The sequence below is a fragment of the Corapipo altera genome, unplaced genomic scaffold (genome assembly GCF_003945725.1).
Source record: "Corapipo altera isolate COAL_440 unplaced genomic scaffold, ASM394572v1 69, whole genome shotgun sequence".
In the NCBI taxonomy this organism is placed as follows: Eukaryota; Metazoa; Chordata; class Aves; order Passeriformes; family Pipridae; genus Corapipo; species Corapipo altera.
In genome coordinates this window covers 6,116,545-6,143,392 of record NW_020884908.1, presented here as the reverse complement: position 1 = coordinate 6,143,392, position 26,848 = coordinate 6,116,545, and the positions used below count along the sequence as shown (strand labels likewise).

The 26,848-nt window shown below is 39.6% G+C and overlaps 1 protein-coding gene across 1 annotated transcript in view; it reads left to right on the top strand.

Moving 5' to 3' along the window:
* The window catches only part of PKD2 (polycystin 2, transient receptor potential cation channel), a 26,669-nt gene extending 550 nt beyond the window's left edge, over positions 1-26,119 (top strand). Inside the window, exons 2-16 of the mRNA XM_027652698.1 lie at positions 1-91; positions 7,000-7,113; positions 9,453-9,586; positions 9,943-10,193; positions 10,913-11,137; positions 11,690-11,918; positions 13,745-13,915; positions 15,034-15,215; positions 16,211-16,331; positions 18,751-18,849; positions 19,807-19,928; positions 20,524-20,641; positions 20,896-21,059; positions 21,855-22,002; positions 22,943-26,119. The exon at positions 1-91 is cut by the window's left edge and continues 22 nt beyond it. Coding sequence (XP_027508499.1) covers positions 1-91; positions 7,000-7,113; positions 9,453-9,586; positions 9,943-10,193; positions 10,913-11,137; positions 11,690-11,918; positions 13,745-13,915; positions 15,034-15,215; positions 16,211-16,331; positions 18,751-18,849; positions 19,807-19,928; positions 20,524-20,641; positions 20,896-21,059; positions 21,855-22,002; positions 22,943-23,176 — 2,403 coding nt within the window. The 3' untranslated portion in view covers positions 23,177-26,119. The remainder of the gene's footprint in view (positions 92-6,999; positions 7,114-9,452; positions 9,587-9,942; positions 10,194-10,912; positions 11,138-11,689; positions 11,919-13,744; positions 13,916-15,033; positions 15,216-16,210; positions 16,332-18,750; positions 18,850-19,806; positions 19,929-20,523; positions 20,642-20,895; positions 21,060-21,854; positions 22,003-22,942) is intronic.
* Positions 26,120-26,848: the final 729 nt, after the last annotated feature.

Sequence of the window (26,848 nt, the reverse complement as noted above, 5' to 3'; positions counted from 1 at the left end):
GCCGAGGGGCCGGGCCGCCTCCCGGGGCCGCCCGACGGCGCCGCGCCCCGGAGAGTGGCCTGGGCCAAGCGCCTGGCGCGGAGGCTGCGAGGTGAGGGAGAGCCGCTGCCCCAGCCCCGCACCCCTGCGCCCTGACCCCCGGCCCCGAGCGGCGCCTCTGCCGCTTCCTGCCGGCTGGCGCTCGGAGGAGCACTTAGGAGTTGTTTGTAGTCCCTTTTGCCTGTTGTCCACCCACCCTTTTACTCCCTGCCCTCTTTTCCCTCTGTCCGTGTTCTTTTCCCATCGGTCCTTATGCCTCTCTCTTAGTGCACATCCATCTTCTGATCCCCTTCCCGGTTATGCCCCCCCCCCCCACCCCAATGCACCCCCCCCCCCCCCCTCCCTTTTTTACCCTGTCGTGTTTAGACCTCTCTTCATGCCAGCTCTTCCTCCTGGCTGGTTTTTGTGAAAGACATTCCCTCATAGAGGAGGTTTAGGTTGGATGTAAGGAGGAATCTCGATTAGACATTGGAATGGGCTGCCCAGGGAGGGATTGGAGTCACCGTCCCTGGAGGTGTTTAAAAAAAGACTGGACGTGACACTTAGTGCTGTGGTCTGGTTGACGTGGTGGTGTTAAGTGATAGGCTGGATTTGATGGTCTCAGAGGTCTTTTCCAGCCTAGTTGATTCTGTGATAGTTTCTGGATGTATGTGGCTTTCTGACCCAACACCAGGTCTTGGGAGAGTTGGAGCAGAATGCTCGTCATCCTCTCTTTTTTGGCTTCCCTTGTCCTATAGAAGAGGTGTTTAGGATGGAATAGGATGCTTGGCATGGGTTTGTTGGGAGGGTGTTTGATGGACTTTTGCTTTTCACAGTGCCTTGAAACTGCCCTCGATAGTCCAGAGCTGCCTGTTGATTGCACAGCTGGGACCAGGGACGTAGCTTGAAGTAAAACCAGGCACACATTGAATGAGCATTTGAGGTGTTGTTCTAAGCTTACTGCATTAACTCTGCACTGAGCTGGCCTTGTACAGGGTTGATTTGACATAGCAGAGAAAGTGGTGGATGGGGAGTTCTTTGGATTCAAGGTTGTGGGAACACATTGAAAACCCCCCCTTCGTTTTCAAAGAAGCTTAAAATGTCAGCATCAAACTGAGAACTTTAAACATAGGATTTGTTTAAGTGCCAGACAAGATCTTTATAGTTACAAAGCTGCAGGAAAAGTAAACCCTATTTAGAAAATAGTTCCTTCTTCTAAAATGTGGACTTTCCGAAGTGGTAAATAGTATTGTTACTGGCTGGCACAGCATCAGCAGATCTATCAAAACAAACTTGATTTTAAGCAAAGATTTGTAAATTAGGCTATTGTATATCCTATATGCCTTCTCTTTGATTTTTGTGTGCATTCAAAGATCATTTGCTATAATGATTTCTTTGGCTTCAGCTGTACTGCACCAAAACAAATCCCTCTTGAACATTGCAGTATCTTAGATGCAAGTTAGACTTGCAGAGATTATGGAATAGAGCATGTTTTCAGTAGATTTTACTTGGACAATATTCAATGACTCAAGTCACTTCATAATAAGAGATCAGAATGACTGGGAAAAATACCATTAGTGATTGCATTATGTGTGAACTAGCACCACTGCATTTTGGAGTCTTCAGTGGTGTGTTTCCTTTAGTCTGTTGCTGAGATATATAATTGCCTGGGAAAGGAACTGCTTCACATGGAGAAAGTAAAGTCTTCTTATAAAAATTCTTGTCTAAGTAGACTATTCACATGCTCCCTTCATATTGGTTTTTGCCAAAAAGGAACCTGCTGTTTATGTCTTTAAATTTGGTGAAAACCAGCAGTGTTTGTACATGAGGTGAGTGAGACTTGAGTTAGTAATGACCTGGCATGAGTTGCTACTGTTGGTTCTCTGTCATGATTTGTGCAGTAATACTCAAAACAGATTACCCACACTAGGACTGAGTTTGGTGCTGATTTCTGAGCCCTTTTGAACCTGCAGGCAGAGCTTAATAACATGTCACTTGTGTAAAGTTAGAGTATTTGCAGATGGAAAGAAAGTCTATCAGACAGACAGACAGACTCACTGCAATGAGCTACTGTTCGAAGGCTTGGTGAAATGATTTGTTAAATCATCTGTTTATCTGCATCTACAGCTTAGGGTTGTTTATGAGTGGAGGAAGAATGTTTATTTTTAGTATGTTGTTTTTAGCAGTTGGGGTTTGTTTGTTTGTTTTTAAGCATATGTATATATTCATCTTGTTCAGCTGAGCAAGCAGCAGAGCCGAGAACTGACTATTGGTGAAGCTATGTGCTGTGCTGGGCAGAATGAGTGCAGCTGAGCCTTCAGTGGCATCAGCATCAAGCAGATGTTGGCAGAGATGTTCTTGCCCTGCTCTGATAGATGGATCCTCTGCCTGTCCTCCTGCCTAAAAGCAATGAATCTCTGGCTAGAATGACCAGTTTGGAAGCTGATGTGTGTTTGTAGCTTGAACTTCTAATTTCTGCCTCCAGGCTAAGAGGTGAGGACCACTTTTGGCGTGGTAGTATTGTGCATCCTTTTGACTGGCAATCTCTTCTCCATTGGGCATTAGCCAGTTAATCAAGTGTATATTGTGTGGGGAATGGTTGCAAAGTTACACGTTCTTGCAGTGCAAGAAGCCATTATCTCTAATGGCCATGGATCAGCTGCCTCTTGCCTTTTGAGACAGTCATTGTACGCTGGTAGTATTCTATTTTTAGCTGTAAAATGTAAAAACTTGGACTCCTGTTGTAGGAGTGTTTGAAGTGTATTTATCCCAGAGTGGTTATTATCCACAGTTTCTTTTGATTTCAGACCTGGCTCTATAGGCAAGTGTAGCTAAAGTTACTGTAGTAGACAGATGCATTTCTGGCTCTTTCATGAGAATGTTGCTATAAATTCATGGGCACAGTAAATGTCTGAGTGTGACTTTAGTGCTGTGGAGGGACTGCAGGGTGCCATACTTGCCTGTGGCATAGGTAGCACCTTCTCTGAAAATGTGGTCACTGTGCTACGCAGTGAAAGGGCTGATTTCAAACCTGACATTATTAATTATAGGGCACTGGAAGGATGACTGAGGTTTTAATATTGGAAAGAGCACTGCATAGTTCTTCTGACATTCCATGGATAACCATGAGGATCTTTGAAGACTGGATAATGGTGTACTCAGTTTTATTTCAAGATGACTAGAGGAAAGTTAGCATAGATTTATTTAATGAAATTCCATCTCACTAGGCAGAACTCAACAAGAGGGATTAATCCTTTGGATATCACAAGTAATAGTACTAGTACATGGCTAAACAAGTTGTCACTCTTTACTGAAGGATATTCAGTGACAGGTTACACTTTACTTGCTGTCAATAAGAAAAATGCAGAGAGGATTTAAGATAATGGGATTTTGGTAATTGCAACTGTTGGGAAAACTGTAGCAGGAGTCACGAAGTGAATAGAAAGTCAGCTATTTCAGACTACCAGTATTTTAGGTTCTTCTCTTTGTGGATTCTTTTCAGATTCTAACAAGAGTCTCTGTGAAGTGACTTTAGTCCTTCTAGTTTTGCGGATCTCTTCAGCAGACATCCCAGATGCTGAGAGGAGAGGAGGGGCTGACTATATAACTCTATTAAGGAGAAAGTTATCAAAAGTTTTGATGGGTAAAAACAAGGTCTGTTTCCAGAGCCAGGCTGGAAAGGTAATCTAGCCTCCCCTGCAGGGCTGTACTTGATTACCCAGAGCTGCCATGTCTTAATTTGTGTCAATACTGGCTATGTTGGGCGTTTCTTGAAAGGTTTTCTTAGTTCTCATTCAATGAAGGTATCAAATATCTGTCCCAGTCACTCATGAATTGTTACTTTCCTGAAGAATGCATCATGACATTTTTACTGCAGGCTCTGTATCTTACTAGGGAGCGTGAGCTAAGGATTGTGAGACTGTGTTTTGTTGTTGTTTTCAGACAAAACATCTTTGTCTGAGGGTCACTTTCCTTTCCTTCCCTTCCCCCAGTCTCATTCTTTCCTCAGAATTTCTGGGCAGTCAGGTTAGTTAGTGACATGTGTCTTGGCCTGAGCTCCTTCAGAACTTAGGACTGTTACATAAATCTAAATTACTTTATATGCTTCTGTACCTTATAAACTTGGCTTTATGATTATAAAGGCATATGTGTTTATGTAAGTACATATACATTATATATATTACATGTGTGCATTATATATATTACATATATGTATGCATATGTATATAAAACATTATATATGTGTGTAAACAGAAAGATTTCAATTTCCTGTGTAACAAACTAGACTTCTTACTGTAAGATGAAATTTCATCTATTTTGTTATCATTACTTTTTGGCAACTCTTCTGAGTTTTTATACTCTTCAGGTAAGCCATCTGAGATACAGAATGAGAGACTGTTAGTTGCAGATTTGTTTGATAAATGAATTACATCGATTCTGTCAAAAAGTTGATAAACTGTAAATTTATATAAGGAAACAAAATGTTCTTGGTGCTTGCAGCAGATTGTCAACTTAAATCCAGCACTGCTTACATCCACTATTTTTGATGCATCTAAATCAGTATTCTCATAAGGCGAAAAGGAAAATAATGTATATGTTGTAAAAATGTAACAGCTAAATGAAAGCTTCAAGCTGGCTGATGGGCAAATTCAGAGTTCATTTAACACAAAGATCATTATATGATCTCTGGTGTGGTTTGGATGGGTTTTTTTCTTCACATGTAACTTTCTGTCAGTCTTTGCTGACTTGACTCCTAACAATAGTCTAATATGACAGAGTTTGAGTTTGCAAGCTTTCTGCTTCTGCTCACCACATTTCTTATTGGTGAGTAATGTACTGACAACCAGGACTTGGCTTTCTCGCCAGTTTAGCTCACTGGCTCTTCCAGCTTTTTCCTTCTCTCATCCGTAATGTTTTCCTGCCTCTATTATGAGGGTTGCTAGTGCAACGTAGTCCTGTGTTAGAGGCTGAGTTTGTGGAGTTCTTTATTATTAGTAACTCTGTAAGTGTTCCTGGACTTGTGTTTGTGTTTTCAAGAATGACCTAATGGGGAGGATTTGGCATTCTGTGTAGTAAAGTTGCAGTCTTTTTATGTAACTTTTCAAACTTGGCTTTAAAGAACAGCTTTGAAAAAGCTCTCTTGTTTTGGGGCTGACACTACTGAAGGTTATAAGTTACTAATTAAGGAATGTGAACAGAGATTAATTCTAAGATTTAGTGCTCACTGTGCCTATGCAAGAGAATTTTACTTGTTTACCTCACAACTTAAAAGTGTGGTAGCTGAAAGGCTTCTTTCTTTTTTTCTTTTTTTCTTTTAGAAACACCTAACAATTTGAATAAACCTCATATTTTTAGGTCGAGGGAAGAGCTTCTTATTCCCATCTCTTTGTTAGCAAACAAAGGTCTGCCGCAGGCAGATTAGCCCTTTGTCTTGGTTTTACAGCAGTGGTTGCAGATCGACTGAACTCTTGCTTCATTGACAGCTTTATAATGTGTTTTGGCTATCCCTTGTTGCTGTTCCATTTGACTTCAAATTACTGTGGTATGTTTGATGGATTCAAGATTTTTTCCTAGGGAGTTTGAGGTTACTTCATTTCCATCTACTGAGAAGTAAGGGGTGTTTTGAAAGGTTAACTGTTTAAAGCACCTGAAAAGGATGGAAGTTTAGTGTGGTTCTGTAAGAGTGAATTTTTATACGCTTTCTCTCTCACCTAAATTAAAGTCAAATTGCCTTGCTTTATTTAGGCTTCAGTGAAGAGAAGTTCCCTGAAGGTAGCAGTTCTGATCTGAGCATCAGCAGCTGTTTCCACCTTTTTTTTCTGTTCTGTATTAGGCATAGGAAATAAGTATGGTGGTTACTGTGTTTTTGTTTTAAGATGGTTGTTTCTTTTAGGGACTCCATTTAAAAGGTCCTTTTGCTTTTCAGTTACCCTTTAGGAAAGAACCTATCAATAGCTTCTCTTACAGTGTCTACTTGAGAATGTCAAGTATGATATGAAGTGAGTGGCAGACGGAAACAGTTCAGCTAACACTGTTGCTCAATTTGACAGCTTAGATGGGAGTTGCTCATTTAGGCAGCTACTAGTGTTTAAATGATAACTGTTGTGCAGGGAAAGAGACTGTGTAGAAATGCTCACCAAGATCCTTGCTGTGTCTCTGTTGAACATGCCTTGCCTATCTGGGAGAGGAAGGTTATGATTTGGGTGTTTTTAAAAATATGTTTGATTCATGTATCCTCCTTTCACGTGGAAAGTTAGTTAAGACTACTCATAAAGGTTTGATAATGAACATGCATTTTCACAGAATCACAGAATATGCTGAGTTGGAAGGGACCCACAAGGATCATTGAGTCCAACTCCTGGCCCTGCCCAGGACCATCCCCAAGAGTCACACCATGTGCCTGAGAGTATCATCCAAATGCTTCTTGAATTCTATCAGGCTTGGTGCTGTGATGACTGCCCGGGATCTAACAGTGCTTTTCATGTAAAAAAAAACCCCAAACAACCAAAACCAAAACAAACAAAAAACTAAACAAAACCCCCAAAACAAACAAACAAACACAAACCGCAAAACCAAGACAAAACAAAAAAAAGAAAACGAAAAAACCCCACACCCAAAACACTATACTTCCATTTCTTGAAGGATGGCTATATCTGTGTGTGTCTTTATATCCTTGTATCCATTTTCACACCATGTGGTCCTAAGTGAGAGCACTTCTGGCAAATCTTCTGCAGATTCTGTTAGAGTTCTGCTGAGCTGTTCCTAAATTATTGTGGTATCTCATGAATAGCTAATACTGCCTCAGGCCCCATTCAGTCTATGAAAGAAATTGTTCTTACTTAAACTTACATCAGTTTAAAATTCGTAGAAGAACCTGCAGCAGACGTGACAAAGGTTAAGCTTTCAAAAGCACTTATTATGTCGCTTGTGTGTCAAATATCAGACGTCTGGGCACATCATTATATATGTTTTCCTTTTAAGGTCTGTGGGGGACAAGGCTCATGGAAGAAAGCAACACCAGCAGAGAGCGATATCTGAAAAGTGTTTTACGGGAGTTGATTACATACATGATTTTCCTTGTGGTCTTGTGTGTCCGTAAGTACCATTCAGCACTAATGCATCCAGTTCTGTACTATCTCCTTGCTGTCTGTGATTCCAGAATGAGGGTTGTTTGATGTAGGAGAAGAATTAATGAGCAGATGTCAAGGCAGATATTTGAAATCAAGTATTTCTGTGCATGGGTTGTTGCTTGAGATTGAAAACACTACAACTTTCTGTGCCTTAACAAGTTTGGAATCTTTAAGCAGGATGATAATATTCTTTGGGTTTAGAGAGCATTTTTTTATTGTAGTACCATATTGCAGTGTAATGCTATGCATTTTGAAGTCACTGAATGGAACTGATAGATGTGAAGAGGAGAACGTAGTCATCTAGGGCAAATCATTAGATTAAATCACCAAGTTTCAAATTCATCACCAAGCTTATGTCCAGATCATTCTAAGAATAACATTTCTTTCTAAGTAGCTGGAAAGGCAGAGATAATGCTGGCAACTTAGAAATATCTGATAATCTGTATTTGTGTGATGTTGGATGTTTCAGTATTCAGGTGTATATGGATCACAGCTGGAGACTTCTGTGATTTAAGTGTGTCATTTGTTTTGTTGTCTTGATACCATATGAAGTATCATAACATTCTAGAACACAGAACAGAGTAAAATTCAATCTACAATGCAAGAAAGAACCCAGTATAGAGTTATGAAGTAGATGTTTTATTCGGTCGCTAGGGAGAACAACAGCAAAATCTGTATGCATTGAGTTAGTGCGTCTTTGGAAAGCTGATATGTTTCAGTTCTCCAGGTTTTAGTGTGGGCAGTTCTGCTCTAAATGGCTGAGATGTCAGTGACAGTTTGTTTATGATCAGTTGTAATACAAGAAGGTGATGAGGGAATCTTGGAGGAGAAAAGCAGATGCAAAACTACAATAGTAGACTGACTCTGAGAGCAGGTCTACCCTGCTTGAATGTAGTAGAAGTACTGAAAGCCTCAAACTTTATACCATTGACAAAACTGTTTTGGTGTTGTACTGCAAACCTGTTTATATACTAAATATCATGGGGTTTCTTCCTCCATGAGTCCAATAAGAATGCTTAGTGCAGGTTTATGAAGTAATGTAAGACTGCTTGAGGCTGACATGCTGTGCCACCAAGAGAGGTGTAGCATTAAAATGAAATTGGTTTCAGTGGGAGAAGTTTGACTTATATCAGGCTTTTAACAGTTTGTTTTGCTACAGGAAAAGATTTTTTGGAAACAGAATAAAAGAAAAATGTAGTGTGTTAAATATCTAGAGATATTGCTAACTCATTAGTATTTTTTAAGTGCTATCCTTTTTATTTTACACATAAGCAATAACTATAGGACAGTCTGGTCTGTCTGGTCTGTGGCTTGGCATGCTCTAGGAGAGAGCTTTCCAGTGCAGGCTAAATTCTGTGGGTATTTCTTGTTCCCTTATGTTTTTGAGAGTACATATTTAGAGAGAATCCAGGTATTGCATAGTCATGTGATAGATTCCATGTGCCACAGCAGAACTCCATTAAAAATAGTTCTTATTCTGTGGTTGCTAAAGAAAACATTTGCTAAAGAAAACATCTTATAAAATTGTCAATACTGACAGCGATTATTCATTTTAGGCCTAATCTTTCAGACTCCTCTGAATTTTAGCCTTAAAATGGTTATAAGTATTTCTAGGCAGTAACCATATCCACACCAGAGACTATTCTCTCAAGCCATCTTGGCTTTGTACATCGTTTTATAATTTATACTCTGTGGTCCTCATCCAAATGCTTGGCCCAGTGGGAGGAAAAGAAGTAACACGTGGTCATTTATTTCCTGTGTGGAGTTTCTCTTAAAAGGACTGCACGTCTGGGGTGGAGGTTCACTGCCTAACCATAAGTTCCAGTGTCATTCCCAGGGCCCTGCAATATCCTGATTGACTGTCATTAACTGCTCAACCAGGGCATAGTTCTCCTGAGGGCTTTTTGCCATCCACACCGGTTCTCTGTGCATGCCTTGGATAGCACAAGTCACCTAAAAAGGCAGTAGCTGCTTCTCTTCAGGCTGCTGAATCATGTATATGTTTTTCTTGAGGTTAGCTTTTGTAGAAGTATTAACAATAGAATGAGGTGTGGGAAGGAGAAGAGAGTATTTTAAACTGATCAATCATTCTATCTTCCCTGCCTTTTGTATTTCAGTAACAGTTGACAGATGGTGCTTGATGTGGATTTTGTTTTGGTTTGAAGCTTATCCATTCCAGTACAAAATATGTACAAATACAGTCTGATGTATTCAAAGCAGAACAAAGTACCTTTTTTTGTTCTTTTTCTTTTCTTCTCTTTCCCTCATTCCTTTATCTCTCACTTCTTACCGAATCTTTTGCAGTGACTTATGGGACAGTGAGTTCCAGTATGTACTATTATACAAGGGTTATGTCGCAGCTCTTCCTGGAAACACCTGTATCAAAAACAGAGAGAACTGATTTCAAAACTTTGTCCACCATGGATGACTTCTGGAAGGTAATCTAAACCCGAGTTTTTGTATCTCTGTTGTTGTGGTTTGCTTGTCCTGTCATGACCTCTAAATTTAACTGCAGGATCTTATTTTCTAACATGGTAGGGTTTGTGCAAGAAGATCTATGTGCACAATGTCAAGGCTATGGAACAAAGTAGGCCTTTGATATGTAAAAGTTTAGAACCCAGGTCATGCTGGTGGGGCAGGGTGGGGCCAGATGGTGGAATGTCTTTGGAGGACAGGTAAAGTAAGGCCTTCTGTCAGTAAAATTATCAACTGCAATTCTAACACCTCCATGGAATGAAGACCTATAAAAACAATGCTGGCAATGTGCCAAATAAAATTCTGTTGTCCTCCACAGTTCACAGAAGGCCCTTTGCTTGATGGTCTTTACTGGGAGATGTGGTACAACAACAAAACCATGGCAGAAAACAAAAGCTTCATTTATTATGAGAACCTGCTCCTTGGGGTGCCTCGCATTCGGCAGCTGAAAGTCAGAAATGGTTCATGCTCAATACCTGAAGATTTAAAGGATGAAATCAAAGACTGCTATGATGTCTATTCTGTAGCTAATGAGGATACTGCTCCTTTTGGACTTCGAAATGGAACCGCGTACGTAGTATTCCTGTAGACACAGACTTTTTTTCCTTATTTCCTGGCCTGGCTTATGCTGAATTACACACTAAGTCACTTGGCAGAGGCAACTTTGCATTTGCTTTTGTATGTTCTGTCTGTAATGCCAGGTAAATACAGAGCAGCTGCCAGTTCTGCTCTTGGAGAAACCTTCCAGACTTGGAGAGGACTGTGCTCCTGATCCCACTGAGTTCAGGAGCTGTCCCTGTGCCATCAGTAGCTGCTGTGCATGGGAGACATGCTGCATTCTGAGCGCAGCACTGCAGACCTCACCTGTTCTGGTATCACAGATTGTGTTGCTGCAGTGGGTTTCAGCAAGTTGTCTTCCCTGGCTAAAAACAGGAATAACACTGCCCCTCTTGGAGGATGATTTGTGAGTTGAACCGTAAAAGGTTTTGGAGGTGGAATGTAACTATGTAAAGGCCAGTTTCTTTGTTTCCCCGAGGACAGAAATTCTTTGTGAGTGGGTTTCGTAATTAATATACTTGTGACACATCTTTTTATCTTAATTTTATTGTATTTGTCAAAAGAACTTTTCTTTCTCCGGGGTACATCAAAACTTTTAACTAGCACCTCTTAAAGCAGCTTTAAGTAACTGATACAGGGTTTTTGGTCAGGTTTTGTTGGTTTCTATTTTGTTAATTTTAAGTTGAAGGTGGGAAGACCAACGTGTTCTGCTTCACTTACTTTTGAACTAGTTGGACATATACCAATGAGAAGGATTTGAATGGGAGCAGCCACTGGGGCTTGATTGCCACATACAGCGGGGCTGGTTATTACCAAGACCTCTCGAGGACCAGAGAAGTGACAGCTCTGCAGATTGCTAGCCTTAAGAAGAACCTGTGGCTGGACAGAGGGACCAGAGCAGCTTTCATTGATTTCTCCGTGTACAATGCAAACATCAACCTGTTCTGCGTCGTCAGGTATGAACAGAACCACAGCAGCATTCAGTTGCACAGCGTGGGTTGTAGACTTGGGGTTTTCTTGTGATTGCTTTGTTTTAGGATGTGGGTAAGCATATGTTTTGTATAAAGGAGACAGATGTCTGCAGTGACGTGCCTCCCTGTCGCAGAAGTGAGACTCCACATGGTGTCTGCACTCACTATCTGGAGGCAGTCCTGACTTTCCTGATGCCACAGCGGTTTGGGTGCAGTTTGCAGGCGACTTCTCTAGTGAGTTGGCTTAGTCAAGTAAATACATGGGTATACTGCATCAGTCTTTAGACACCATGAAACAGATAGAAATGAAAACAAATATCTCTGTTTTCTCACTGTTCCTAAAAAGCTTTGGGTTTTACTCAAAATTGAGCATGGTCATGTTTACACCTTTTGCATGGTGTCTTTTCTGAATCATATGTGGTCTTGTTTCCATTATTTAAATAGTTATATAAATAAAACCAAGTATCTTTTAGTAGTGCTTTTCATCAGCTCTGTGTATATTTAAGTATTTTCTTCTTTGCCTTTCTTTAAATGCAGGTTGTTGGTGGAGTTTCCAGCAACTGGAGGCCTTGTTACGTCTTGGCAATTTCAGCCAGTGAGGCTGATTCATTACATCTCCACTTTTGATTTTTTCCTGGCAGCCTGTGAAATGGCATTTTGTCTTTTTGTTCTTTATTATATGGTGGAAGAGATCTTAGAAATTCACATTCACAGACTGCGCTACTTCAGAAGTCTTTGGAATTGCCTTGATATCCTTATCATTGTGGTAAGTGACCTTTATAATAAGGCTGAACTTGCTTTCTAAAATGCACTTTGTGGAAGACACTGGTGACTTGGTATTCCTATTGTGGGTTTAAGGGATAGGACCGTCTTTAGGAATGATACTTACAGACTATTAGGCTGCTCAGTCTGAATAAGATTTTTTTAGTCTGTGTCGTAATGTTGGTGTGTTTTGCAAATTCAGTTGTTCTGTCTTCAGTGGTTTCAACCTTTGCGTCCTGGTGCAAAGTTAGAGCGTTTGTCCATCATGCTTTTCAGGATTTGTCTGTAGAGGCATAGCCATTATCAGAGGTAACAAACTTGCCCTCTGTTCTATGTATCTGATACAGACTAATGCACTGGCTTTCAAGTAAGAAAATCATCCACTTTAAAGTAGTGATTTGCATTTTGAGGAATGGGACTGGGATTTGAATGTGTTTTTGCAAAGAACCACAAAGAGATTTATTGTGATGTTAAATACTCACCAGCTAATACCAAGTTTGAAGAAGTGTCTCAAACTTGTAGAGTGCTAGCAGCTGTCAGGGCTGCTTTGTTGGTTAAGTGGACAGTGTTGCACATCAGTAATTCTTGGTGTAGCAGAAAATCTGAGTTTTGGATTTAAAGCTACATAATATAATTCTCTCTGGACTCATGTCAAGCTGTTCTTACCAAAAGTATACAAAGCCAGAAGTGCTGAAATAGTTCCAGTCCCACACTCGTTTTGTATCTTCAGGCTTGGATAAATCAAAGGTTTCAAGTCTTGAATTTAGTATCTGTAATCCAGAGAAATCATACTTGCATCACAGTGCTTTTTAAATTTCGGAGTATGTTTACATGAAGTGTGTGCTGTTTGTTATACTTAATGGTGGGAGCAGGAATAAGATGCTTGGCTGTTACAGTCAGTGAAGAGTGTTCAAGTGTAAGTGTAAAATTCATTCACACAAAGGGTCAAAATTCTACGTTTATACCTTGCCTGAGGGGCATTAAAAATTTTAGAATTATGTACCCATGACTCTGCTTACATGGTGAAGTGTTCACTTACACTAATGAACGGCACATTTGCAGAGATCAAAGCAAGAACCTTACCCGTACAGTAGAACTGCAGCTTCTCTGCTCTAGCTTGTTCTGGGCAATACTGGGCAGTCTGTACTCTGGAGAAACTGAAGTGCCTTTTTGGCTACTGCTGTCTTTCTGCTCTTTACTCTTGTCACTTTTGTGTTTTTGAATTGTCATATTTCCTTCCTTATATTTTCTTCTCTGTGACAGCTTCACTTTTCTGAGACTGCCAGGTGTCACTCTCATCTTGTCCTTTGATTCTGACAAGGAAATGACTTCCAAATCTTCACTCCCAGACTATTTATCTGTAGTCCAGGACTATAATGATTTTCTTGTGAAATGCATTTCCTGGTATGTCCAGAAATTGTAGTTTGGATCCCATGTCAAACAGCAGCTGGGCTGGTAAATTACTGCTGAGTGAAACCTGGCCCCTCCAGCTGCCTGGCTCTAAGCACTAGTGGGATTGGTGATCAGAGGAGTTGACCCTGAAGGACTCTGAGAAGTTTATATAAGTGATTTTTTTGTTTTGTGTTCCCTAGGCTCTGTGCAATCTCTTTTCTGTTTGAAACTTTATAGTCAGGACACCTTGAAAACAGTATTGTTTACTTTTACTCAAAGCTCACTTTATGGTATAAATGTGCTATAAATAACATAAAGTTATGTATAAATAATATGAAGTTCCTCATATCCTAATATTTTCTGACGTATGTGGCTAAAACAAGTTGGTTTAAACTCCTAATCACCTTTTGTAAATTTGTACATTTCTTTTGCACTCAGCTCTCTGTGGTAGCTGTAGGAATTAGCATTTACAGGACATCAACTGTTGATATGCTCCTGAAGAAGCTACTGGAAGATCAGAACTCATTCCCCAATTTTGAACCTTTGGCATATTGGCAAATGCAGTTCAACAACATTACTGCAGTCACCGTGTTTTTTGTCTGGATTAAGGTAACTCTAACACACACATCCTTATTCTAATGTTAGAATGTAAGCAGTATTCTGAGTTTCTCATGATACATTATTTGAGTTTTAGTTGTGTTTCTCCCAAAATTGGTCCTGCAAGAAAGTCAGAACACAGGGGTAACTTCTTGCAGATGAAAAGCAAGGTTGTAATTTGCCACAGGTTTAGTCAGCTCTTGTTAAAATCTGGATGATATAGTCAGTGCTGGTGTTTTGTCAGCAAACACAGGAAATGTTTTTATTATTCGTCGATTGCTAAGTCAGTAATTCTTACTGGGTACTGCCTTATCCTAGCCTGGTTAAACCATGCCCATATTATTTATTCCAAACTTCTGAATCATTAGAAGAGTTGGTAAAGCTAATCCAATTAATTTGAAAACTCAATATATATATTGCTTTAGTTAAAAGTAACTTCTCCTTTCCAGTGGTGCTTCTTTTCATGCCTATACTCATTTTCTGCCCTCTATATGTATAAAGTTGCAGAGGAACATTTAGTTAATAAACTAACAGGGGAAATGTGAGATCAGTGATAAGTGAATTTCAACTCCAATGCTTAGATTCATCAAGCAAGTTAGCTAGTCTCTTACTGTTTCATAAGAAAAAGTTACATCTAATTTTTGCATCATGGTTAAGAAATAAAGTGGCTCATTATAAGAAGTAGTGATAAACTGCAGAGTAACAGAATAATGCAGTTTGGAGGGGATCTTGGGAAGTCTCTACTTCAGCTACCTGCTTGGAGCAAATCAAAGCTGTGAGATCTGCTTTTGTTGTATTTTACTACTTCATATCTAGCCATCTTCATTGAAGATAAAGATGAATAAATAGACTTTTGTAAGTGTTTTGGTAATGGTGTTCTGAAGCCAGGATGCCAAATAGAGAAATGAAAAAAAAAACCCACACCCAAACAAGAAGTCTGCCTTCTCAAACAATTTTCCTCACCTTTCAAGCTTTAGGAAGTGATGTATTTCTAAATGTAAATTAACTGACTTTGTCTCCAAGCATATCCAGTAAGACATCTGGTGTAAAAGGCAGGAGAGCAATTGTGTTGAGAAATTGTCTTCCTTGTCTTTACAGGTTTTTCTTGGTTTTTTTTTTTCTTTTAACAGCTTTTCAAATTTGTTAACTTCAACAGAACGATGAGTCAGTTATCCACTACCATGTCTCGCTGTGTCAAAGATGTCATTGGCTTTGCTATTATGTTTTTCATTATTTTCTTAGCGTATGCTCAGTTGGCCTATCTTGTCTTTGGCACTCAAATTGATGACTTCAGCACTTTCCAGGATTGCATGTAAGTACAGGCATAAAAAATGCAAAGAATTTCCCAGTACATTGGTAAATGGATCTGCTCGCCTTATCAGAGGCGAATCCTTACAACATCCATCTAAATAGATAGCTGCAGACATATCACTGTTGATGTAGCCCAGTAGCAAATGCATTTTTTTATAATTTTTAGCTTAGAAAACGTTTTTGCTGTGAGATTAAAAATATGCTGTCAGATAATAGTCAGATCAGTGAGCTAAAAATGGCAGGTTTTCATTGTTGGAAATGACATGGTTTTTATAGCAGTTGGTCACATTCCCAGACAAAGCAATGGCTCCGTGTTCAGCAGTTACATGCTTACAGAAATGTTGGGTGCATAATAAGGCTGTGCTTAGTGTTTGTAGTTGGTTGACTCAAATGGCGTCTGTCTTAGCTAACCAGAACATTTGTAAGCATCTGCTAGAATCCAGGAGAGTGACAGGACTTAATATAAGGTTGTTAATAATTTTTTCCTTTATTGATTTGCTACAACATGACCTGATTGTAACTGAGGCAATTAACAGCTTGTTCAGTAACCAGTTCCCCCTGCCCCCTAATAGAGAAGTGGAGGAACTTGAAATAAGCTGATTCTGCTGTAAAATGCCGAGCCTCTTCCAGCCTTGGCACTGTCCAGACAACTTTAGAGGGAAAGGGTTGGGGTTGTATGTATGTGAGAGAGATGGTAGTGGGTCTTAAGGCTCCATAATGGTAATCGTTGGTTTGCTCTGCTTCCTGTTGCCCCCAAGCAACTGAAAAGCAGAGGTAACCACGTTGGTTTTGTTCTGTGTGGCATCTGACCATGAGTTTGGTTGTGCCCAGAGATGGACTTGAGAACTGATTATTGCAGTGCCTGGTAAAGTACTAGAGTAGTGCAGGCCTCTCTGCAGCCCATCAGTCAGACTGTTAGAAAAAAATAGTTTGAGTATCCTTTCACAGCTCCAAAAATGTTTTCTTCAACTCCTGGATATGTTTTGTTTTTTTAAGATTTACTCAGTTCCGCATCATTTTGGGAGACTTCAACTTCACAGAGGTTGAAGAAGCTAATCGAATTTTGGGACCAATTTATTTCACTACATTTGTGTTCTTTATGTTCTTCATTCTTTTGGTATGTACACTTTGTTTATGCGGGGTGGGCAGGTGGCTATTTTTGTGTTTCTTTTTCTTTGATTCCCACTGCTACTTGTGCCTTTTTCTGATAATGATGAGTGTGTGGCCCATGTAGGGGCCTGAATTTTACATGTCTGGTTACACACTCTTTCATTTTTTGCTTCATTTAAAATAGATTTGCATTGTATGTTTGTTGTCATTCCCATGTAGTGCTCCACGCTGTGGGTTTTTTTAATTTTTTTTTTTATTATTATTATGAAGAAGAATTTTATTTCTAAAATCTGAATAGTACCTGGTTGGCATACACAGCAAACCTGTATCTTTTGTTGAAAAGTACCTGTAGTAGCTGTGCAGGCTCTTGGTTCAAAAATGTGTGACTGGCTGTGTTTACAGCAACCTGGTTCACAGATTTTCTGCTAGAAGAGCCTAGTTCATCAGCAGTGCAGCAGGTTTCAGAAATCCAGGTTTGCCTCTCTTCTATCTTCTTTTACTTCTCAAGGGCAGAGTAGCCCCTGTCTTTCTCCCCTTCCCAATGCAGATTACCTGTACGCTTTTCAAAGAGCGTTATAAGAAGCTCAGCTTACCTGAGGGGCAGCATGTAGGCATTACTGACAAATCAGTGAGTGTGTTGTTAGTGACTACTCATCTTTTGTATACTCTGTTAATACTAGTATTGAATCCATATTACAGTCTTACTGATAATTTATATAACAAAATGGAGGGAAGAGACCTCTCTCTTAGAAACCTAGGATACCAATAAATTATATTTTTTATGTCAATACAACTGGAGAGCTCTGGTATCTTCTACCTGGATGTATTTTTCAGTTAGTTTGGTACTAACAATATATAGTGATTTTATTTCTTATGATAGCACCAGATGGAAGCTGTTATCTGAGCAGGAAGCTTCAGATCATTCCCCAAACTGTGTGTGTTTTGGTGATTTGATAAGACATCAAGTATTAGAGCAGGATTTTACTAACCTTACATCAGTCCTGTATCATCGTAACTTTCAGAGTTATTTAATGACCCTTGGACTTAATGAAACATTCTATTATTATTATTATTTAAGATGAGGAGTGGCATTCAGGTTTAATTTGTGGCAAAAGACTTCATCCTGGATGTTTGCTACTAAGGAAGCAGAGAATCTTAAGTGTTCAGTGAGATGGACCAGTAGCCAGTAGAAAAATAACATGGGTCTCTCTGGCCAAAGAAGCAAATGAGGCAGGTTTTGTGTTTGCTTTGTAGTGCCTCACAAATTCCAGAGGAACAGCATCTTAAGTGTCCAGCAAGGGAAAGAAATATTTTTTTCTAAGGTGCAGCAGAACTGTGAAGTCACAGCAGGTTATCCAAAATACTGTCTATAATTTGTGTGCTTATTAATATTTGTACAGTCTCTCATTTGGCTTGGAGTGATATGTTGATGTCAGCCCCTGGAGACCAGTCTGAGACACTGAGTTAGGGAAGATGGATAGAAAGTGTCAATTCTTAATGTTGGGCAGCTGAAAGCAAAATAATCAGTAGTCAAGTTACCTCTTACTTCTCTGGTGTTGGGCAAGAATGCATGAAGAATACAGCACTGGAAGGTTGTTCTAAAGCAGGTTTTTTCAGTCCATGAGGAAACAGAGGTTTAACAAAGCCTTTCTGAATGAGAGTGGCACATTGAACATGCCAGTAAATTTAGTAGTTCTTCTTGAACATGAATGTACAACTTGCAACTCAGTGATGTTTACTCCATGTCCATTAGGAACCTTTCAGTAATGACAGCATGGCTCAAGTCAGTTATATGCTTGCTACATGCATGCTCACTGGTAGTGAGGCCAGTATTTTCTCTTTTCTCAGAACGAGTGACCAAGCTCTTTTCAGAGTTGATGCCATACATGCCAAGTGTAGTGTCTGATTTTAAGCTTTTTGGTTTTTATCTGTAGTGTGAAATGCAAACAGAGCTGTAACTAGAAAAGAACCTTTTGTTTGTGCTGTTTATTACAGGATGAGTAGTTAACTTGATTCCTCAGGCATTTTTGTTGCCAGCTGTGTTGCCTTGATTGATTCATTGTCGTTACCTGTGTAAGTTTGGCCTTGCCAAGTAAAGGGCCAAACATACATATAACATTAAACAGGCTTGGTTTATTGCCTCTGCTGTGTGTAGGTGTGAAGCCTCTCTAGAAATTAATTCTCCAGTTATATTAATAACTGTCTTGATTAAAAGTTGTTATACTGCAGCACACATTGTATTTCCATATCAAGCTCTTGATGTTAGTGCTTTTTGAACAGCCCACCATTTTCTAGTGAACTTCTAAAAAAAAAAATCATATATAGGTCTGCACATGTATAAAAAATTCATGTATAAGTCATAGGAGCAGTAGGGCTCAGACGTGTTGAAATTTCAAATTGGGCTTCTTGATTTCTCTTGTGAACAGAACATGTTTTTGGCCATTATCAATGATACATACTCTGAAGTCAAGTCGGACATGGCACAACAGAAGGCAGAAATGGAACTGTCTGACCTTATCAGAAAGGTAAAAGTAATGTTTCGTTTGTTTGATGTCTTATTACTCTCATCTGAACTTATTTCATAAAATGCTACATAAACTGTGCAGAGTAAAACTGGCAGCAGCTGATGAAAATACACATCTTTTAAAATAAATGAATCTAAGCTGAGTGTAAATTAACTGAATAAAACTTTACATCACAATGTATTTTAGTCATCTGAGACTTTGCTTAGAGTGATCAGCCTACTGAATATGACACAGGATTTTTCTGTCTAGATACGTACAGAAATATTGAACTGATAAAGTTAAACTGATATTTGGTATGGTCACAGAATTCAGATTTACTCCATTTCAGAAAATAAGACGAGGCAAATCTTGACTAATGTGCTGGGAGCTCCCAGAAGCAGCTATCAGTAAGGTTGTTGAATACAAAGTTGGGAGCCTGACCTAAATCCTAGTTGAGGAGAAACATGTGCACATGCATGTGCTCTGGCATGGATGCAGTGCTGTGCCATGGTCAGAAATGTCTAAACGCATACTCAGCATGAGCAGCAACACAGACTTTTATTAAACTTGTTATTAGAACAGAGCAGTGAAAAGTGCTGTTATTTTTGGATGAGGATTCTTTTAAAAGTCATTCTTACAACTGAAGAATGAGAGATAAGCAAAATGACTGCAGCAGGTTGTACCTTGTAGCATTATTTAAAACTGTCAGTAGCTGCCAAAGGTGTCTTTGTGGGACAAAATACTCCATTCCTACTCAATAATTGAATTGCAAATTGAATGATGAAAGCCTTACCTCTGACTGCAAAGGTATTTAAATGCTTAAATAAAAGATGGATAAATTGGAGGAAGAGACAAATTCTTGCAGGACTTTTGTAACACACTGAATGATAGTATAGCTGATTTTTATAATAAAAAAATTATTAGAAATCAAATCTTAACATTTCATGACAAACACTAAAATTTCGCTTTCTCTTTTAGGGCTACAACAAAGCCATGATCAAACTTAAACTGAAGAAGACTACTGTTGATGACATTTCAGAAAGTCTGAGACAAGGTGGAGGAAAACTAAATTTTGATGAACTCCGGCAAGATCTAAAAGGGTAAGGGGGTTCTTATGCTTGTCTTGAGTAGTATTCCCAGAGATATGTGATCTTAAGATTTTGAAGTGATTTTTCTTCAGCTTCTGTGGTGTGGCAAGACTACACTAATAAAGACGCATGGTCCCTGCAGTCTACACTGTCACTGATGTTGCTGCATTGGGGCAGCATCCCACATTAGAGAAAGGATTTGGAGCTCTAGGGCCCAACCTCTTTGAATTTCTGTGTTGTGGGGGAAAAGGTTCTGAGGAAGCAGAGATTTAAGACCTTTGAGGAAATGGTAATGTTTCCGTCAGACCACTGAAGAAGTTTGTGAACAGGCAGGAGTCCAGGGAAAGGGAACAAATCAAGGAGGTATGGAAGGGATAGTTGGGAAGGAGCAGGCTGCAGTGTAGGGGAGATTGGTGCTATAAACTAATGAAAGGTGAGGAGCAAGGGTTTTTTATCCATATTGTGAATTTGTAGGCAATACTGGAATCAGTCATGTCTTTGTCTTGGAGATGAAAGTCTGTCTGAAATGAAGTGTTTTCTAATACTAAAGATTCTTTCAGCATCTGAAAAATGGAAAGTAAGGGAACTGCTTTTACTACCTTTTCAGGAAGGGGCACACAGATGCAGAGATTGAAGCAATATTTACCAAATATGACCAGGATGGGGACCAGGAATTGACAGAACATGAACATCAGCAGATGAGAGATGACCTGGAGAAAGAGAGGGTGAGCTCAGCATTAGGACTGCTGTGCCACCAGCGCTGTCTGCCAGTCTGCTCCCCGTGCTGGTTTGCTGCCTCAGAAGAATCCTCTTGTTGCCCTTCACATTTGCTGTCATCCCTGGCTGTCTGAGCAGCACTGTGAAAAGGCACAGGGGAGCGGATGGAGGGCAGGTGGTCTTTGACCTCATCACCACCATCCCCCATGTACAGGTGAAAGTTTTTACATCTTCTCTCTCTCTGGCATGTGTTTTCACAAAGGAGGATTTGGACCTGGATAGGAGCTCTCTGCCACGTCCTCTGAGCAGCCGCAGCTTCCCCCGGAGTTTGGATGACTCCGAGGAGGATGAGGATGAAGACAGTGGACACAGCTCCAGGAGAAGGGGCAGCAGCTCTAGTGGGGTCTCCTATGAGGAATTCCAAGTGTAAGTTTATCCTTCTGAGGGGGACAAATCCGCATGGTGGATTCTGGATTTTGTTTCTTTTTCCTTGTGGGTTTTCTCTTTTCCATTATATAGTGTTCTTTCCTGTAACTCTGAGTATTAAATTATTAATTAAAAAAAGTGTTATGTTTTTATGGTGCAGAAGTTGCACCTTTTAGTAGCTTTCAAATAATATCTAAACTGGAAGTGCTTTAGAGAGCCTCGTGGGAATTGGTTAGAAAATGAAAAATTAGAATAAACAATTTTAAAAAAAAACCAGCAAAACCCCTCATGTCCTTAAAACCTGGTCAGTGAAAAGACAGATAAAATGATCATGTTACAATAACACTAGAAGACTTTTCTGTTTTTTTAAGTAGTAAAACCTCGAGGTTTTTCTAGGTTCAGTGAGAACTTCAGCTGTTGTTTCTAATAAGATTAAATTACTTGTGACCGTGTATTTCGTCTGAAATAATAGATCTCCATATGAATTAATTATAATGATACTAAATGAGTAAAGAACTATGTAACTGGAATGAAAAAATTTTTATGATGATGCCCTAAAAGCAATGAAAACAGAGAGAAAGATGTACTTTTTTTTCCATGTGCTTTTACCCCATTCTGTCTTCATGCTCTAGTGTACGTTGTCCCTCCTGAACAGTAGGGCTCGTCTGTGGGAAGTCAGATGGGCTCTTGAATAAAAATGGTGTCTCATCCTTATCTGCTCTGTGTGTTGACATGCTAGAACGATGCTGACTGGGGAATGTCAGAGTCACTGAAGCTCCCACTTGTTGCCCTCAGACTCATGAGGCGGGTCGATCGCATGGAGCATTCCATCGGCAGCATTGTTTCCAAAATCGATGCAGTGATTGTGAAGCTCGAGGCAATGGAGAGAGCCAAGATAAAGAGGAGGGATGTGTTGGGAAGACTGTTAGATGGAGTGACAGAGGTAAGGAACTCTCCAGTCTGGTCACAACCTACACGGCTTCCTTGCTGTTAGCACTTCTTCCTAATGCTTGGATGGGGAGGGAGGATTGAAGGGAGTGTTGGAAAAGGTGAGGTGGGTGATTTGGCAGTGGCCAAGTAATTCCACTTATGTGTTAGAAAAACATGAAATTTAAAACATTAAATTTTGAGGGCATGATCCAAGGTTCAGTTATGACAACCTGTCTTATAGCAGGCCTGTGTCACCATTTAAACCCATGATATTCAGTAGTTGCTAAAGTTCATCCTTTAGTGTCTGTTAGCATTCATACAATTTTATGAACTGTTAGAGTCTTGGGGATCCGGCCCAACAGGCCCTGCCTGTTCTTATTCTCCCGTGTTGCTTCTGGGATTGTGTGTGGCAGGGGGAAGCAGCTCATTTCTGCCACCAGGGTTACCTGACTTCTATTGCTTCCTCTTTCACCTTCTCTTTCTTGGGGGCCTTTTGGAAGTGGACAGTTGGAGAAACGTGTTATTTCTGTGGATGCTAAAATCTGTCGGCTTCCTGATGGGAGCAAGAACACACAGAATAGGGCTGTCAGGAGGTGGGTGTTATCAGGAGGACTGTCTTGGTGGGTTATGTAGGTCAGACTTGCAATTGCCCTGTCACAGATATAGTGATCCTGGGTGTTACTTGTTCTTGAGGTGGGGCTTCTTCATGGGTGTGCTCTTCTTGGTATAGTTTACATTTCTGGAGGTGGATTTAAATACAAAAAGTGTAATACAAATTGTGCTTTCCTAAGTGAAGGTATTGCATCACTGGAAATAAAACAATTTACTGTGGTAGCTGTGTTTCTCCAGTGGCCTGTGGAAGTACTTGAGTGGTGCAAGAATTTCCTATTGGATTTTGCTTAGACTGCAGTTTGGAAGCTGCGCTTCCAGCTTGTGTCTTTTAATGTGTTTAGGATGAAAGACTGGGCCGTGACAATGAAATCCACAGGGAACAAATGGAGCGACTTGTGCGAGAGGAGCTGGAGCGCTGGGAGTCGGATGATACTGCATCCCAAATGAGCCATCGATTGGGAACACCACTTGGACTGAATGGCCAGCCTCGTTCGAGGAACTCTCGGCCATCTTCTTCCCAGTCAGATGGTATTGATGGGGGAGGAGGAAATGGGGGGAACAACATCCACATGTAGGATTAACTTCGTCGGTGATTGCAAATGTTTCAGGTCAGTATTCAGCCAGCAAATACACTACACTGTTTCCCAGCATGAGGTGATCATTCTGATCTGACCACTAAGGACAAGTTTCGCTGGTGGGCAAAAGTAAATATTCTCTTCATAAGTCATTTTCAGACCTTTGTAAGCCATGTGTCATGTTTGGGTTACCAGCAGTGAGACTGTCAGCCCTGGAAACAAAAATGCAGGAAACAGAATGGATATCAGGTGTGACAAAATCTACCGGGACAGAAATTTAATTCCATACATGTATTAGGGGGAATACTTTCATGAGGGCTGCAAACATCAGACAAAATAACGTTCTGTGGGCAGCACTCTAAAATGAAAGGCTATGAGTCTTCTGCTTTCCCTTGGAAAATATGATTTTTAAATTATTTTAAAAGCAAATTTTAAAAGAAGATGGCATCAGTTTATTTTCTGATTCGTTATAACAGCTGACAGTTTTCAAAGAGAGAAAACAGCACTTTTTTTTTTTTTAAATTTGAGTTGCTATCTGATTTTCTGAGTTATTCTTGGTGTACCAACATTTTACCTAACATTTTCCTGTTTCTGAGAAGTACTACATTTCTTTAAAAAGAAGAAAGTGCACTTAGTTTGTACAACTGTAAATTACGTAATTCTGTAGTAGAAACTGAATTCATTATAATTAGCATTTCAGAAGTAATATTTGAGAGCTGCCTCTTCACACCCAACTAACATAATAATTTTCAGCTATGTTGCAAAGTGTCCATTTTTTAATGCCATGTTTTCATGATTTAAGTGTTCCTGGGATAAATATTGCAGAGGTTCTAGGGCAAATATGGCTACTTTGCAGAAAATATATTATTTACAAGCACACAAAATTCAAAACCACTAATTCTTCTGTGGGTGTGGGAAGGGGGCAGAGAAGTTGCTGACAGCTGGGAAAATCTGATGTTGTGCCATGTGAAGTTCTAATAACATCTCAACTCTGCAATCTGTATTTACATTTAACAGAAGCGCTTGTAAAATTATTAGGTACATTTCTACATATGCTTTTCTGCTGAGGTGCAACACACGATTCCTTTGGGAAAGATGCTTGTAGTATGATCACGGATTTTTAGTATTTAATTTCCTCTGTTTCTTGTGTCATAGCAGCTTTGTTTTTGAAAGGAGATGCGACATTGAAATTATGTTGGTTTCCTATAGAAAGCATTATAGAAATATAGAAAGCAGTGTTTGGAGTTTTGCCTAGCAACATGTTTCCATACATCGAATGCTGGTTTAGGAGGGAGGTTGTCAATGGTGCTTTTTTCCTGAAGATGGCAGTTGTCTTGTATTTAAAGACTTAGAGTTGATGAGAAGGATAATGGGAAGCTACACAATCAATTGCATCTTAGCTATTAGTAGGGTATATAGGGGAAAAAATGCCTATTTAACAAAGTATAAGTAGCATGTATTACATTACGTTGATGCCTTTTGTTTCAAAAAGCAGTTGTTGCCCAGGTTTAGCTCCTCATTCTTGTGGGAGTACTGCTTAGGCAAAGCTTACATGATCCATATATTCTGCACTGGCTGGATGTGCAGTGACTCAGACTGCCTTTCTTTTAACCAGAGAATTTGCTAAAACTAAATAGACTTCATGCCTTTCCCTTTTTTGAGTTTATGAGAAACCATATGCACAGAAACATAATTAATGGAAGACGGAACAGGAGGAAATTCAGTGTGGATTGGAATTTCATAGTAGCCTTTTGTAGAGAACAGAATTATGTGGGAAAACAGGTTGTGATTATTGTGAAGTGTTTTTTTTCTTTCTGTGGGTTATTTTATCTTGTACTAGGAAGAAATTCATACTATTCCACAAGAGTTCTCATCAGTTTGCCAAAACAGCACAGTGGGTAGGGCATATGTGTGGAATGAAGACACTCGGACTAAGCTCTGTCTTGCCTTGATTGATCAAATCTTTGGACCATAGAAACCTTTCTGAGAAAACTTTTCAGTGTTGAAGAGGCATTTCTGACTTCAAACAAACAAACCAAAAAGAAGCACTAGCTGTACACATGGCCAGCTGGTGTACAAGGAAAATACCAAAGCAATTTAAACATACAGAGGCTTATCTTTATATTCATATCCAAAATGTGTAGTGTATTGGTATGTGATGTGATTTACAGCTTAAACTTTGAGGCACACTGACCATGTGTGTAATGTGTAATTGGTGTTGGGTTTCTAGGGTCAAGGGTCTAAATGCTATGATAGTATTTAAAAATCAATGACTCTAGCCAAATGACTCAACTTGAATTGTTCAGCAATCAGCTGGGATCTTATTAGGGGTACCCTGTGTTGAGGTTTGTGCCTGTGACCTGTCAGTCATGTGGCATGCAGAGGTTTATGGCAGCAGGGACTGAGGAGTGTGCAGAAGTGATCCAGTGGTCATTTTTTGGTGAGGCAGGGCCTTCCTGAGGGAAAAGAAAGCGCACTTAGACCTGTCAGTATGGTTCTGCATGGGCTTCCTGTAAAAATGTATCTTTCAAAATGTAAATTCATCTTTTATTTGTACTATATGTTTATCATGAAAATGTCTACATTCATAGCTTTATTTGTTGAGGTGTATTTCTGTAACGTGTCGTTACTTAATAACAAACTTCATCTTGAAGTGCAATAAGTTCTCATGGGGTACCCCTGTGTGTTGACAGTGGGCCTTGCAGTAAGTGCATTGCCACTTGAAAAGTGTTACAAATATTTTAATACATTTTTGAATTTTAGATTATAATATCATTTGTTACTTATTAGAACAGTAAGATTTTTGCATAGTAATAGACAGTGTTTGATCTTATTAGGAAGCTGTTAATTATGCAAGTCTTCTACAATGAGCAAGAATGGATTGATCTGTAAAACTGAGCACTTTACTTCCTAATAAACATTTTATATTCTCTATAAACCAAACATTGTACCCTTCACTTGATTTGTTTATAATGGAACATGAGGAATCCTACATTTTATTTGTGTTACTTTTATCTCATACCTTTATTGTCAGATTACCTAATAATGTAAAAAGGGAGCACAGGGTGATGATGAACAAGAGGACAGGGCTGATCCTGCTGCTTCATTGCCCAAACAGTACTTTTTTTTTTAATGCTTCATTTCACATTTGTGTTTCTGCAAATGCACAAGCTGTTTTCTGCTATTTCAGGTAGCAGCTCTGACTGCTGGTAACCGTCTCTTCATTACTTCACAGTAACTGTGTAAGCTAACTCTTTTATTTCTCTATTCCCCTTTATTTTTCCCCTTGTTTCAGGGAATCCGGCAGTATCTGGAGGGTTTGAATAGTGCTTGGAAAATCCAAGGTCACATGCCCATAGTTCTCTCTGGACTGCTGTCCTGCCAGCTTTAAAATATACTGTATTAATGAAAACTGGATGCTTTATGTAAATCAGTCTCAATCTTTAATGAAATACATACTGTGTTTAGTAAGTATATTAAGCCTTTAGTCAGTGCACTGTAAAAGTCACAGTTTGTGGTAAGTGGTGTGAGAAATAGAGTCTCCAGATAAAATAATTTTTCCAAATTAGAATTTATTATATAGTAGAAGCAAGCAGCACAGGGTGGGCAGACGGAATCTGGTTCCTAAATCTGCCACCCCAATATGGGATATGAGGTCAGTACTTATTTCAG